The sequence below is a fragment of the Moschus berezovskii genome, chromosome 6, assembly GCF_049115385.1.
Source record: "Moschus berezovskii isolate FMDL1 chromosome 6, NW_MosBer_1.0, whole genome shotgun sequence".
Lineage (NCBI taxonomy): Eukaryota > Metazoa > Chordata > Mammalia > Artiodactyla > Moschidae > Moschus > Moschus berezovskii.
The window spans coordinates 62,349,320-62,360,887 of record NC_142465.1 but is presented as its reverse complement, the minus strand read 5'-3'; the positions used below and the strand labels follow the sequence as shown (position 1 = coordinate 62,360,887).

At 54.3% G+C, this 11,568-nt stretch overlaps 2 protein-coding genes across 13 annotated transcripts; both read left to right on the top strand.

Moving 5' to 3' along the window:
- The first annotated feature begins 83 nt into the window (after positions 1-83).
- NABP2 (nucleic acid binding protein 2) lies at positions 84-6,060 on the top strand. Of its 10 annotated transcripts, none has more exons than XM_055394639.2 (7): positions 84-369; positions 2,142-2,273; positions 2,618-2,756; positions 2,833-2,904; positions 3,062-3,143; positions 3,238-3,301; positions 5,537-6,060. In XM_055394639.2, exons 2-7 carry the CDS (start codon positions 2,165-2,167, stop codon positions 5,734-5,736), a joined length of 666 nt encoding a protein of 221 aa, XP_055250614.1. In that variant the 5' UTR covers positions 84-369; positions 2,142-2,164; the 3' UTR covers positions 5,737-6,060. The 10 variants fall into 10 exon arrangements, with proteins under 10 accessions (XP_055250614.1, XP_055250619.1, XP_055250616.1 ...); XM_055394644.2 differs by having other exon boundaries at positions 89-369; positions 2,142-2,243; XM_055394641.2 differs by lacking the exon at positions 84-369 and adding an exon at positions 385-631.
- On the top strand, positions 5,854-11,562 carry SLC39A5 (solute carrier family 39 member 5). Of its 3 annotated transcripts, XM_055394632.2 has the most exons (12): positions 5,982-6,121; positions 6,241-6,298; positions 7,354-7,711; positions 7,916-8,099; positions 8,915-9,077; positions 9,256-9,425; positions 9,628-9,768; positions 10,144-10,240; positions 10,320-10,490; positions 10,658-10,738; positions 10,864-11,054; positions 11,300-11,562. In XM_055394632.2, exons 1-12 carry the CDS (start codon positions 6,047-6,049, stop codon positions 11,441-11,443), a joined length of 1,833 nt encoding a protein of 610 aa, XP_055250607.1. In that variant the 5' UTR covers positions 5,982-6,046; the 3' UTR covers positions 11,444-11,562. The 3 variants fall into 3 exon arrangements, with proteins under 3 accessions (XP_088693229.1, XP_055250607.1, XP_088693227.1); XM_088837103.1 differs by having other exon boundaries at positions 5,854-5,986; positions 10,864-11,562; XM_088837101.1 differs by having other exon boundaries at positions 10,864-11,562.
- Positions 11,563-11,568: the final 6 nt, after the last annotated feature.

Here is an 11,568-nt window from a genome sequence, read left to right as displayed (position 1 = left end):
CTGCTACGCAACCCGGCGGAAGCCCGTCACCAAACTCCGCCTCTTTGTTTAACTCAGTCCTGGACTAGAAACCACGAGCAGCCAACGAGGAGAGTGCAGGCTAGCCAGGCCTCCGCTCTAGACCGGATGTCTTTATGGTCCCAGGGAGAACTGGATAGCCATTTGGGAGGGAGAACTCTATGTTCTTCCCGGCGTGAACCTCAGGGGCTGAGCAGGAGGCCGACTCTCCAGGAGCGCGAGACTTCGCTTCGGAGGGGTGCACGTGTTCGTGCTCTAAAGCTGATGCGACTTGGTGCGAGATCGTCGCTAGTAGGCTGGCCTGCAGTGACCTGCCGTCTCCCCGGCCCCTCTCTCGTTTCCAGAGCCGTGGTCAGCATCCCGGAGCTTCCTGATCTTATGACTCATAGTCATGGGAGTGGATATGTAGTCAACAAGGCGACCACTGGGTGGGGAATGGGGGAGTGTCTGACCGGAAAACTTTGATCTATGGTTGCCCGCTTCCCTCCCCGTCTCACTCCCGCCGTATTTACGTCGGCCTTCGGAGCACTCGTATAGTTGCCTGAAACACCTCAGGGGACAGAAGGCAGATAAAAATGTCCCTCTTCCCGGGTTGTGGTTTGCTTTTCTTAAGGTACGACACCTTGGCTGGGGGTGTGGGCGGGAGAGAACCTGAGCTCCGAGGAAAGTCAAGGTGGAGCCCTCTAGAAGAAGGTAAGGGATTGATTAAGCAAACCAAGGCATTAGAATTGCTGGCCTCTTAGGCAAATCTGATAGTAAGCAGTATTTTTTACCGATGTTCGCTAGGCAGATGGTAACGCACATGTATGTACATTGTTTATATATATAATTGGTTTATAGGCAATACTACAGAGCTAGCTACATTTTGTTGACTATGTATCAAGTCTCAAAGGAAACTAAAGGTTCGGGCCTCTTCTTTTTAGTCCTCTGAGGATCCTGAGGTCTAGGGAGTGAGTACTTCAGGAACAGTTGCCTTTCGGACTGTGAGAGGAACAAATGCAAATATTGCTCTTTGAGCCCCACATTCCATCATTTCCGAGAGGGAAGGAGTGAGGCCGCCAATTGTCTGTCTCTGGTGTGAATGCTACTTTTTCCAGAGATCTTGACCAAGCTGGTTACTGCATTAAACTTGAGGGCCCCAAATCAGAAATAAAGATGAGGGTTAGAGCAGTCGGAGAAGAGGAGGAAACTGCCTGTTGTGTGCTAGACACTGCTTTTTACATGTGCTAGACACTGCTTTTTCTCGTCTGAAAAATGGAACCACGTGTTTAAGAACTGTCGAGTAAAAAAGTGAAGTGATGAGCTTCTTTTTATGCTTTTGTCCGCTGGATTCCAAAAAACCTTTGGTCCTATTTCCACTGTGTCACGACTAGGAGAAAATCTTGGAGCCTTCTCTTAGTTCTTGGCCCTAGTCAAGTGGAGGAATTGGGACCTGATGCGCCCCCTGGTGGTCTTTGTTGTTTGCGCAGTCAACCCTCTCTGAGGCTCCTTTAATACCTAAAATCCCACCCCTTTCGCGGCGCGTGAATCTCGAATCCCGATTGGTCGGGTGGGGACCCGCGGCGGGACTCAGGGGGCGAGCCGGGGCAGTGCTGATTGGCTGGAGGAGGCGGGGGAGAAACTTCCGGGAATGTTCTTACTCCTGCGTTCCATTGGTCCGCATCCGGCGGCCTGGGGACCTTTGGCTCCCCCTGCGGGCGACTCGGCGGCGTGCACAGTTCGGCGGGCTGGCTGGGTGGGTGGTGGGCTGTGGGTTGGGGGAGAGGATGGACTGAGTCCCGGATTGTCCAGATGAGGGTTAGGGAAGATGTGGCGAGTGGCGATTCCATTCCTTGGCTCTGCATCAGGTTCTCTGCCCGGGTTTCCGACGGCTTCCACACTTCGGAACTTGAGACTGAAAGAGCATCGGGGGAGGAGGGCTTCCAGCCCCGAAGCAGCCTATCCAGAGACCCTTTAAATTCTTATCTTGAAGTTGGAGGCCCACGGGGAAGTTCGTTTCTACCCTTTTAGAAGAGTTAGATGGTTTCGGGCTGCCTGATCAGCCTAGTGTGGTAGATAGGCCTTGCGAAGTGGACATGGGAAGGTCCGTGCATTGAAACTTCATCCCCTTTCCCCCCTTCTAGTGGGGTGCTGAGGCTCGGGCAGCATGACGACGGAGACCTTCGTGAAGGATATCAAGCCCGGGCTCAAGAATCTGAACCTCATCTTCATTGTGCTGGAGACAGGTGGCTCTGCTAGGGCGGCGGGCCCCCTGCGTAGGTTCTCGGGGTTGGGGAGAACCATTCTTAACTTGCACCCAGAATGGCAGGGCGCACCCCAAGACACTGCTCACGTCCAGTCTCTCTCCTAGCCCCCGCCCGGAGAGTTGTAGTCGAGTGTAGGGTAGATGGAGGGAACTCTTGCCAGATCCAAGCCTCCAGTGCCTCCAGGCCTTTTCCCACTCAGGGCCCTCTCCATGGTGCTGGCTCCTCCCTGCTCCAGGGATTTGGCTTTGCCCTGTTTGTACACCTCACTCCACCAATATCTAGACTTCATCCCTCTGATCATCACCACCCCTATTTATTTGACCACCCCCACCCCATTGGTCTATTTCCCTCAGGCCGAGTGACCAAGACAAAGGACGGGCACGAGGTTCGGACCTGCAAAGTGGCGGACAAAACTGGCAGCATCAATATCTCTGTCTGGGATGATGTGGGCAACCTGATCCAGCCTGGGGATATTATCCGGCTCACCAAAGGGTAAGCCATCAGGTGACTTCTGGTTATTCAAGGGCCTTCTCTGTAACTCTGATTCCTGCTTTTTGTGCCCCCACAGGTACGCGTCAGTGTTCAAAGGTTGTCTGACATTGTACACTGGCCGTGGGGGTGATCTTCAGAAGATTGGAGAGTAAGTGCTATCTTGGGAAGGTAGAAGCACAGGCGAAGGAAAGAAGTTTGTGTTTTACAGGAGCAGCATGAGGGTGTGCATTCCATATTCTGAACCTGGACCTTTCTGAGGTTTCCAAGGGATGGGCCTGAGGCTTTGCCACTTTCTCCCCTTGCAGATTCTGTATGGTTTATTCTGAGGTTCCTAACTTCAGTGAGCCAAACCCCGAATACAGCGCCCAGCAGGCACCCAACAAGACGGTGGGTCCCATGACTGTGATGTGGGGAAGGAGGGCAGGTCAGGCCAAGAAGCCTGGCAGAGAGTAAGGTCTGAATATGTCACTTGTGCCTTCAGGTGCAGAACGACAGTGGCCCTGCGGCTCCCCAGCCTACCACTGGACCCCCTGCTACTTCTCCAGGTAAATGTGTTCTCTTCCATTCACTAGTCCTCCTAGTTTCCGTAATCTCCCCAGCCTAGAGAGATGCATTGCCTTCATCCCTTTCCCAAATCTCTTTTCTCTGATTATAGCTTTTTCCACCCCAGTTCTTTTTTTTTTTTAATAAATGTTTGTATATTTATTTATTTGGTTGTATCAGGTCTTAGTTGCATCACACAGGATCTTCCTTGTGGTGCGTGGGCTCAGTTGCCCCCATGTGAGATATTAGTACCCTGACCAGGGATCAAACCTACGTCCCCTGCATTGGCAGGCGAATTCTTAACCACTGGACCACCAGGGAAGTCCCTTTCGAAGTTCTTCTGCAAGTCCCTCGGGTGAAAACATTTAGGGATATATTTCTATCACTGATAGAGCTCCCTTTTGCCACTGACACTCAGAGCCAAAAATGAGAGCAGTTTCTCATTCTAGCTCCTTCTCTCTGCTTCTTCTTTGGCAGAAACTTGGCGTTTTCCCCCCTTGCCTATTTTGATTCAGTATCGGTTCTGATACACTGTTACTTACATGACTCAACATGAAGTCCATACTGCACCACTTTAAGCACGAAATAGTTGCTGTTTAGGGTTGCCACTCTTGAAATTTAAGGCCCTGCTTCTAAGCCTTGGCCCTCAGGATTATGGTTCTTCCAACTCAGAAGCCCTTGCTTTTGGTCTCTTAAGAATTTGCCTTCCTATAGATCATCAACTTTTAATTAGAATCACTCACCAACATCACTCCCTTCTTCCCTTGGTTTTTCCTTAGAAACCTGTTTTGTTTTTTTTTTTACTGTTCTTTTCTCCTGGGTCATCTCCCAGCTGACCCTACTACTCCTGGATGTCTGGCGCTCTTGCCTCCAATCCGTGCCTTGTGTTTCTCCCTGTGACACTAGGCTTCGGGCTGCTTTGTCGTTCCCCAGCCTGTGTCTGCATCCTCAGTTACCGTGGTTTCCTAACCTGCATTAGAACCACTCAAGGTCATGGTGGTTTTTGGAAACTCCATGAAATAACAACATTTAATTCCACCATAAAAAGTAGCATCCATATTTTCAACTGAAAATATGACAGTTACATATTCTCCGGTCTCTATAACTCCATCATTTACAAAAATATTTTAAATAAGATACATTTAAGCCTGTTTGCCCCCCTCATATTCATTTGCTACATGTTTATTTGCTTTGTCCTCTGCTAATAGGTACAGAAGGTGTTAAAGAAAAAAATGTATGGCATAAAAACAGTTACTTTCTGCATACTCTCTTCTGTGAATTAAGGAAAGAGTGTTATTCTTCAGTTTTGGCTGCAGGATATCTTTGTCTGATGGACCAGCAGGGGTGTGGTTAGGGTTCATGGTGCCTTGTGTTTGTGAGAGGCAGGCATCTGTCTTCATTTAGCAAGCATTTATAGATGAGGAATACAAGGGAAAAAACACAGCACTTGTCTTTAGGACCTTGAAGTCCATTCAGGAAAGAGTCCCTGATGGTTATGTTAATAACACACTGTGGTAAGTGTGGTGATAGTGGTATTCACAGCTAAGGTGGTTCAAGGATTAATCACTGAAAACAAACACAGAAGTGTTGTCTATTATTTTGGGGGTGTGAGTATGTATAATAGTTTTGCTTTTTTTTTTGCTTATTGTTTATATTTTCTCAAATGAATGTGATTCATTGTGATTCACACCACACTTTGCTCTTCCTTTCAAGATCCTTCTTACATTTTAACACAAACCTCAGGCCCTTCCCTTCCCGTGATTCTCCAGTTTTACAGTCAGTTTTGGTCAAGAGCTATTTTGTTGGTGGTCCTTGAGCCTAGCACTAAACAGCTAGGTGTGACTCCTAATGATAGAGATGAATAAAAAAGAAAAAATAGGAATTCCCTGGCAGTCCAATGGTTAGGACTCCTCACTCTCACTGCTGAGGGCCCAGGTTCAATCCCTGATCAAGGGAACTAAGTAAGATACCACAAGCTGTGAGGTGCAGCCAATTTTTTTTTTTTTTTTAAGAAAATATACAATGGTTCATGTAGCGACTGTCAAAATGATTGTGTCTTCTCTGGGGCCCCTTCCTAAAACTCACATTCTTTGCACTTGGTCACACAGCCTTAAATGTGCAGTTGTACTTGGTGGAGATTGTTCTGTCCATCAGGGCTGCAGGGAGGTCTTGGGGATAGACGCCTGCCTGCCTTAGTTCTCTGATTCCTATGTTTCTCCTCTTTCTCCCACAACTAGCCTCTGAGAGCCAGAATGGGAATGGACTGAGCGCCCCACCAGGTCCTGGTGGTGGCCCGCACCCGCCTCACACTCCCTCCCACCCCCCGAGCACCCGAATTACCCGAAGCCAGCCCAACCACACACCTGCCGGCAACCCCGGCCCCTCCAGCAACCCCGTCAGTAACGGCAAAGAAACCCGGAGGAGCAGCAAGAGATAGTGATACTTTCCTCCTTCCCGCCACCAGCCATAAGTCAGGCATCTGCTAGAGAACACAGCTTTCTCCTGGGCTGCCGTCTCTGGGGGGCTGGGGGTTAGAAGTGTTTTAGCCACTAAACTTCACTGGAGGCTGGGTGAGCAGTGGCCTTTATCCACCCTCAGCCCATTCTCCCCTTCTTGTCCAGCTGAAGCTGCCTGTCTCCTGGGGTTCGGGGCCCTCTGCCTCCCCTCCTTCCTGCTTAGAAACGACGGTTAGTCTGTTTCTTAAGTGTGTGATGTGGAAGTCTAATTGAATTTCTCCTTCCTAATAAATGTTACCACTCTGTACTGGACTCCTTTGCTTTCCATGGGAAAATGAAGAGATCGGCAGCTGGGTATTCCGGAAGGTGGGGTGTCCCTAGGAGGTGGAGGGGAGAAGCAGGGCCTGCCCCTTTAAGGTAGTGCCCCTCCCCTGCCCCCTCCCTACCGGTGACCCTTGTCCATCTGCCCGCCTACCCCCCCACAGCTGGAACCAAGAAGACGGTGTCCCCCTTCCTCTGGGTGTCCCTGTTTCCTGCTGTCAGGTAATGCCAACCTTGACCCCCTGGACCAATCACCCCAATCAGACTGTGCTCCCTAACTTAAAGCCAGGTCAGACATTTGCAGAGGGCCTGGACACTTCTTTCCTCCTCCCACCAGAGCGTCCCCTTTCTTGGTCATGATTCCCTGAGTTCTGGCTCTTTCTCTTCTGGAATGGGGAATTGCTAAAAACAATTTCTTCCCCATGTGTCTGGGGTTGCCACTCATCTGCCTTTTTACTCTCCTCTCTAGCTTAGGGACATCTGGGGCCAACTTTCCAGGGAATGTGGGCATGGGGCATGGGGGTTGGAGCTGAGAGAAACTCAATGCCATATGTAAGGTAGGTGGGGTGGCAGTTTAGGCAGCGAGAGGCTAAGATGGTACTGACTGGCTTGGGGGTGTGTGTAAATTATTTAGAAGAAAAGGCCTGGCCCAGGCTCTCCTTGGCCATGTGGCTTTTCCAGGGGCAGAGGGTGGCCCCTCCCTACTCAGGGGCCCAGCCGAGACTGACCTTTGACCCCCACCCCAGAGACCAGTGAACCATTAACTCCTCTGATGTGAGTCTTCCCACTCTGGCACCTCCCCTGGCCCCACCCCCAGGCAGGTGGGCTAGGGGAGGGGACTTGGCCATCCTTTCTTTCTATCTGACGTGGCCTCCAACTTACCTGGGCAGTTAGAGACTGAGCCTGGCTCCCCTCCATAACTCAGGAACCTCTCAGTGCCCATAGCCAGGCCTCATGGGGACCTGAGGTGGCGGCTCTCACACCGCCAGTGGGGGTGAGGTCCTGGGGTTTGAAGGGATATAAGAGAGGTGGGGTGAGGTTGAGGGTTGGGCTCTGGGGGACATGGGAGGGACAGGGGCTGGGATCAGGTGAAGGGAGTGTTCTGGGTCAGGGAAAGTGCTTGCTCTAGGAACAGGTAAACAAGAGGCTGCTCAGAAGGAGGCAAAGGGGAGGAAGGGTGAGCAAGTGGAGCTGCCATGGTATTGGGTTGGGGCCGGTGGTGTGAGGAGTGCGGGCTCATGGCAGGAGCCCCAGCCCCTTCCTCCTTGTTCTTCCAGGGCACAGTCCTCAGGATGTTCCACCAGGGGGAATAGAAGCCGGAACCAGAGCCTCTAAGCCTGTCCCCCCAGTAATGGGGCCCCCAATGTGTCATCTGCTGGCTGGCCTGTGTGTGTGGGTGGCCTTGGGCTGGGCGGAGGGCTCAGCCCCCTACCTGGGCCCTGCTGAGCAGGAACAGAACCATTACCTGGCCCAGCTGTTTGGTCTGTATGGGGAGAATGGGACACTGACTGCAGGGGGCCTAGCCAGGCTCCTCCACAGCCTGGGACTAGGCCGAGTTCAGGCCCTTCGCCTGGGACACCACGGACCTCCTGCTGGTCGGGGTGCACCCCCAACTGGAGACAATTCCACACACAGGTACTAACCCATCTCCTCCCACCCAAAGTGTCACACCCCAGCTCTTCCCCACTGAGAGGAGTCTCCTCCAGCAGCCTAGCTCTGCCTTCCTAACATCAGATTCCTGGAATCACACATTTTTCAGACCCTGATTTGTTGTATCCTTTCAAGGCCCCTTTGTAAGAGAACACGAGGGAGCCTGACTTGCCATCCCATCCATTCTAGGTCACAGGACCCCGAGCTGAGTGTGGATGTCTGGGCAGGGCTGCCTCTGGACCCCTCGGGATGGGGTGACCTGGCGGAGACAGAGGCCCCAGGACCACCCCATGGGCCAGGCCCCTCGGGCCTGGGCCTCTTTCACAGGCTTCTGCTGCTGGACCATTCACTGGCTGACCATCTGAATGAGGATGTGAGTCTGATGATCTCCCGAGGGGATAGGAGCCACGGGATTTAGATGACCTGAAATGTTTGAAGACTCAGTAATTTAAAATGGCTACTTAAAAAAAAAAAAAATCCAGGTGTGATCTTAGGGTACATTATTCCAGTAGAGAAATATGTTCCCCTGTGTTCACAGTAGGTAAACCCACACCCTGAGCTCTAAGACTGGGTTTTGGGGCCACACTTGGCAAAGCAGAGAATCCAGAGAAGCAGCCCAGGGTGGGATCTGGGGGGCTGGTTACCTGGAGAGGAGGCCTGCAGGGGGCAGATGGCTATCATCATCCAGAAAGTCAGTGAACGTGTTCCATGTACACCGGAGGGCAGCCAAACCCAGCCCTGAAACAGACCTGGTGAGGGTGAGCGCCCTGTCACCAGAACACTCGATCCAAGGCTGATGGAATAAGTGTCAGGGCTGTTGAGAGGAGGTTTGCATGGCATTTTAGGTTCTTCTCCCTTCTAAGATTCTGGAAGGGTGGGCTCTAGTTGTCTGACCATCATCACTAAATTAATGAGACACCAGAGCTACGGAGGGAGGGAGATGGTGGCAGTGCTCACTAGCACCCAATTTGCACTGAATTGAATTATCTGCTTTGGTTTGAATATTTACTGATAATTAAATGCTGATTATAACTAACTGTCCCGAGTCCCTGATGCACCTGGCAGTGTGAGTGAAGGGGACCCTGGAAGAGACCCAGGAGTTCATGCAATGGAAGGGCAGACATTCAAGATATGAGTCACAGGTCTCAGCAATTCCCTGGTGCCTAACCTCCAACTCTACCTCCCTAGTGTCTGAATGGCTCCCAGCTGCTGGTCAATTTTGGCTTGAGCCCTGCTGCTCCTCTCACTCCTCGTCAGTTTGCTCTGCTGTGTCCCGCCCTGCTTTATCAGATTGACAGCCGTGTCTGCATCCGGGCCCCAGCTCAGACCCCCCCAGGGGATCTACTATCTGGTCAGTGGGTGACAGCGGGAGTTGGGGGTGGGACACCTGAATCCTGGGGGGAGTGGGTCTCAAGCCAAGGAAGGGGGTTCACTGGGGTCCTTTCTCCCCTTGCAGCGTTTCTCTGCCCCATCCCACCTTTACGGTGTCCCTCCAGCTCCGCCTGACTCCAGCCCCTGCTTTTGTGCAGCCCTGATTCATAGCACCCTGGCAGTCCTGCTGCTCAGCCTGCCTGCGCCCCTCTCCCTGCTGCTGCTGCGGCTCCTGGGACCTCGTCTGCTGAGGCCCTTGCTGGGCTTCCTGGGGGCCGTGGCCGTGGGCACTCTTTGTGGGGATGCGCTGCTGCACCTGCTGCCGCACGTACGTGAAGCCCCTTCCCTGTCCCCTGCCCCAGCATCCCCAGTCACAGGACATCCTCTCTCCCGCCCCAGCCTCAGCCCACAGCTGCCTTCTGGCAGGGCGTGTGGGTGAAGGCTCGCCAGCCCCCTCTGCCACCTCAGGAGAGGGGTGTTGTCGGGTGCGAGGGGCTTCTGGAGTCTGCCCTTGATGGCCTCTCCATCAGGCACAAGAAGGGCAGCATGCTGGAGCTGGCGGGCGGCCAGAGGAGGACCTGGGCCCAGGACTGTCGGTGCTTGGTGGTCTCTTCCTGCTCTTCATCCTGGAGAACGTGCTAGGACTCTTGCGGCGTCAAGGACGCAAGCCAGTGAGTGACACCCTATTGTCCTCTTCCTGCCGAGACCAGAGTCCTAGCCGAGAACCAGCCACTCAAGCCAGGAGGTGAGGGGCCGAGTGCTCCTGGCTCTGACGTCTGCCTGACTGTGCGGGGCCTGATGGCCAGCAGGGAGTGGGTTCGGGCTCCTCAGCACAGACCCAGGACTTCCGGCCAAGTGGGCTTCTCTCCTGAGTTCGGGGCAACGAGAAACAGAGGGGTGCCAACCTGGGAAGAGAGCAGAGGCCAGGGAACATCCCCAACTGCCAGAGGTGGAACCAGTGTCATTTTCGCAGCCGGCAGCCGGGGCTCTCCCTGCCCCCTGGCTTGGCTGCTTCCTCCATCAGGAAGGATGCCCTCCCATTTCAGAGATGCTGCGGGCAGAAAAGAAAGGACCTCAGAACTCCAAACCTGGACCTGGAGGATGGCAGTGGGATGGCCCTTCAGCCACTGCAGGCAGCTCCAGGTGACCAGAGAACATGAGTGGGCCCTGGCTCCCAGCTCACTTGCAGCCGCCAACATGGCTCTTGTCCTCCTTCCTGCAGAGCCAGGGGCTCAGAGCCCAAGGGAGCAGGACAGCCAGCCCCCAGCAGTCCCAGCCCTTCCTGGGCACCAAGGCCACAGTCATGGGTACCAGGGTGGTGGTGGCACCAACATCACGTGGATGGTCCTCCTGGGAGACGGTCTACACAACCTCACTGATGGGCTGGCCATAGGTGTGTGGGAAAGGGGATGGAGGGTGGGAGGTCAGGGAGAGGGCGGGCCTCTAGTTACTGGGTGGGGCTGGGAGAGGAAGTTGGGGGGCGGAGCTCTGGGCCCCTGCCCTACTGCCTCTGGGAAGACCCCTCTTCCAGACTGCCCAGCTCGTGTCTTGCCCACCCAGGGGCTGCCTTCTCTGATGGCTTCTCCAGTGGCCTCAGCACCACTGTAGCGGTCTTCTGCCACGAGCTGCCCCACGAACTGGGTAGGAATGGCCGGAGTGGAGTGGGGTTGACTCCAGAAAGCGGTGGAACGTGGAGGCTGGGGGGTGACATGGGTGAGGGGTGGCCCGGGCTTAATTCCCTGCTGCCCTGCCCTCTCTCTGCACAGGTGACTTCGCCATGCTGCTCCAGGCTGGGCTGCCCTTCCGGCAGCTGCTCCTGTTGAGCCTGGTGTCTGGAGTCCTGGGGCTGGGGGGCGCAGCCCTGGGGGTGGGGCTCAGCCTGGGCCCTGTCCCCCTCACTCCCTGGGTGTTTGGGGTCACTGCCGGGGTCTTCCTCTATGTGGCCCTCGTGGACATGGTGAGGGGTGGGAGGTGCAGAGAAACCAAGAGAAGCGGGCAGTGGAGAAGGGAGAAGGGAGTCTCAGCCCCTCTGCCTCACTGGGAGCCACCAGAAGGGTGGTGGGGTGGGGGTTGGGGGGGAACCCTGGTTCACCAGCATCTGAGATGCGGGAGCATGGAAGAGCTGGCACAGGGGCAGCGGGGGGGCGGGTGTGGGCGGGAAGCAGGGGGCTTTTCTGACCCCCTGATGTTCTTTTCTTTCAGCTCCCAGCCCTGTTTCGTCCTCCCGAGCCTCTCCCCCCACTCCATGTGCTGCTGCAGGGGTTGGGGCTGCTGCTGGGGGGCACCCTCATGCTCACCATAGCCCTGCTGGAGGAGCAGTTGTGGCCCCTTGTCTCTGATGACTGAGTGGGGTGCTGGTAGAAAGGTGTCCAGGCTGCCCTGCCTTCCCCCCAGCCAGAGGAATGGAGGCGGGACACAGGGCCAGTAGGATCAATAGGATTTTAATAAACAGAACCCATCCCCAAGCTATG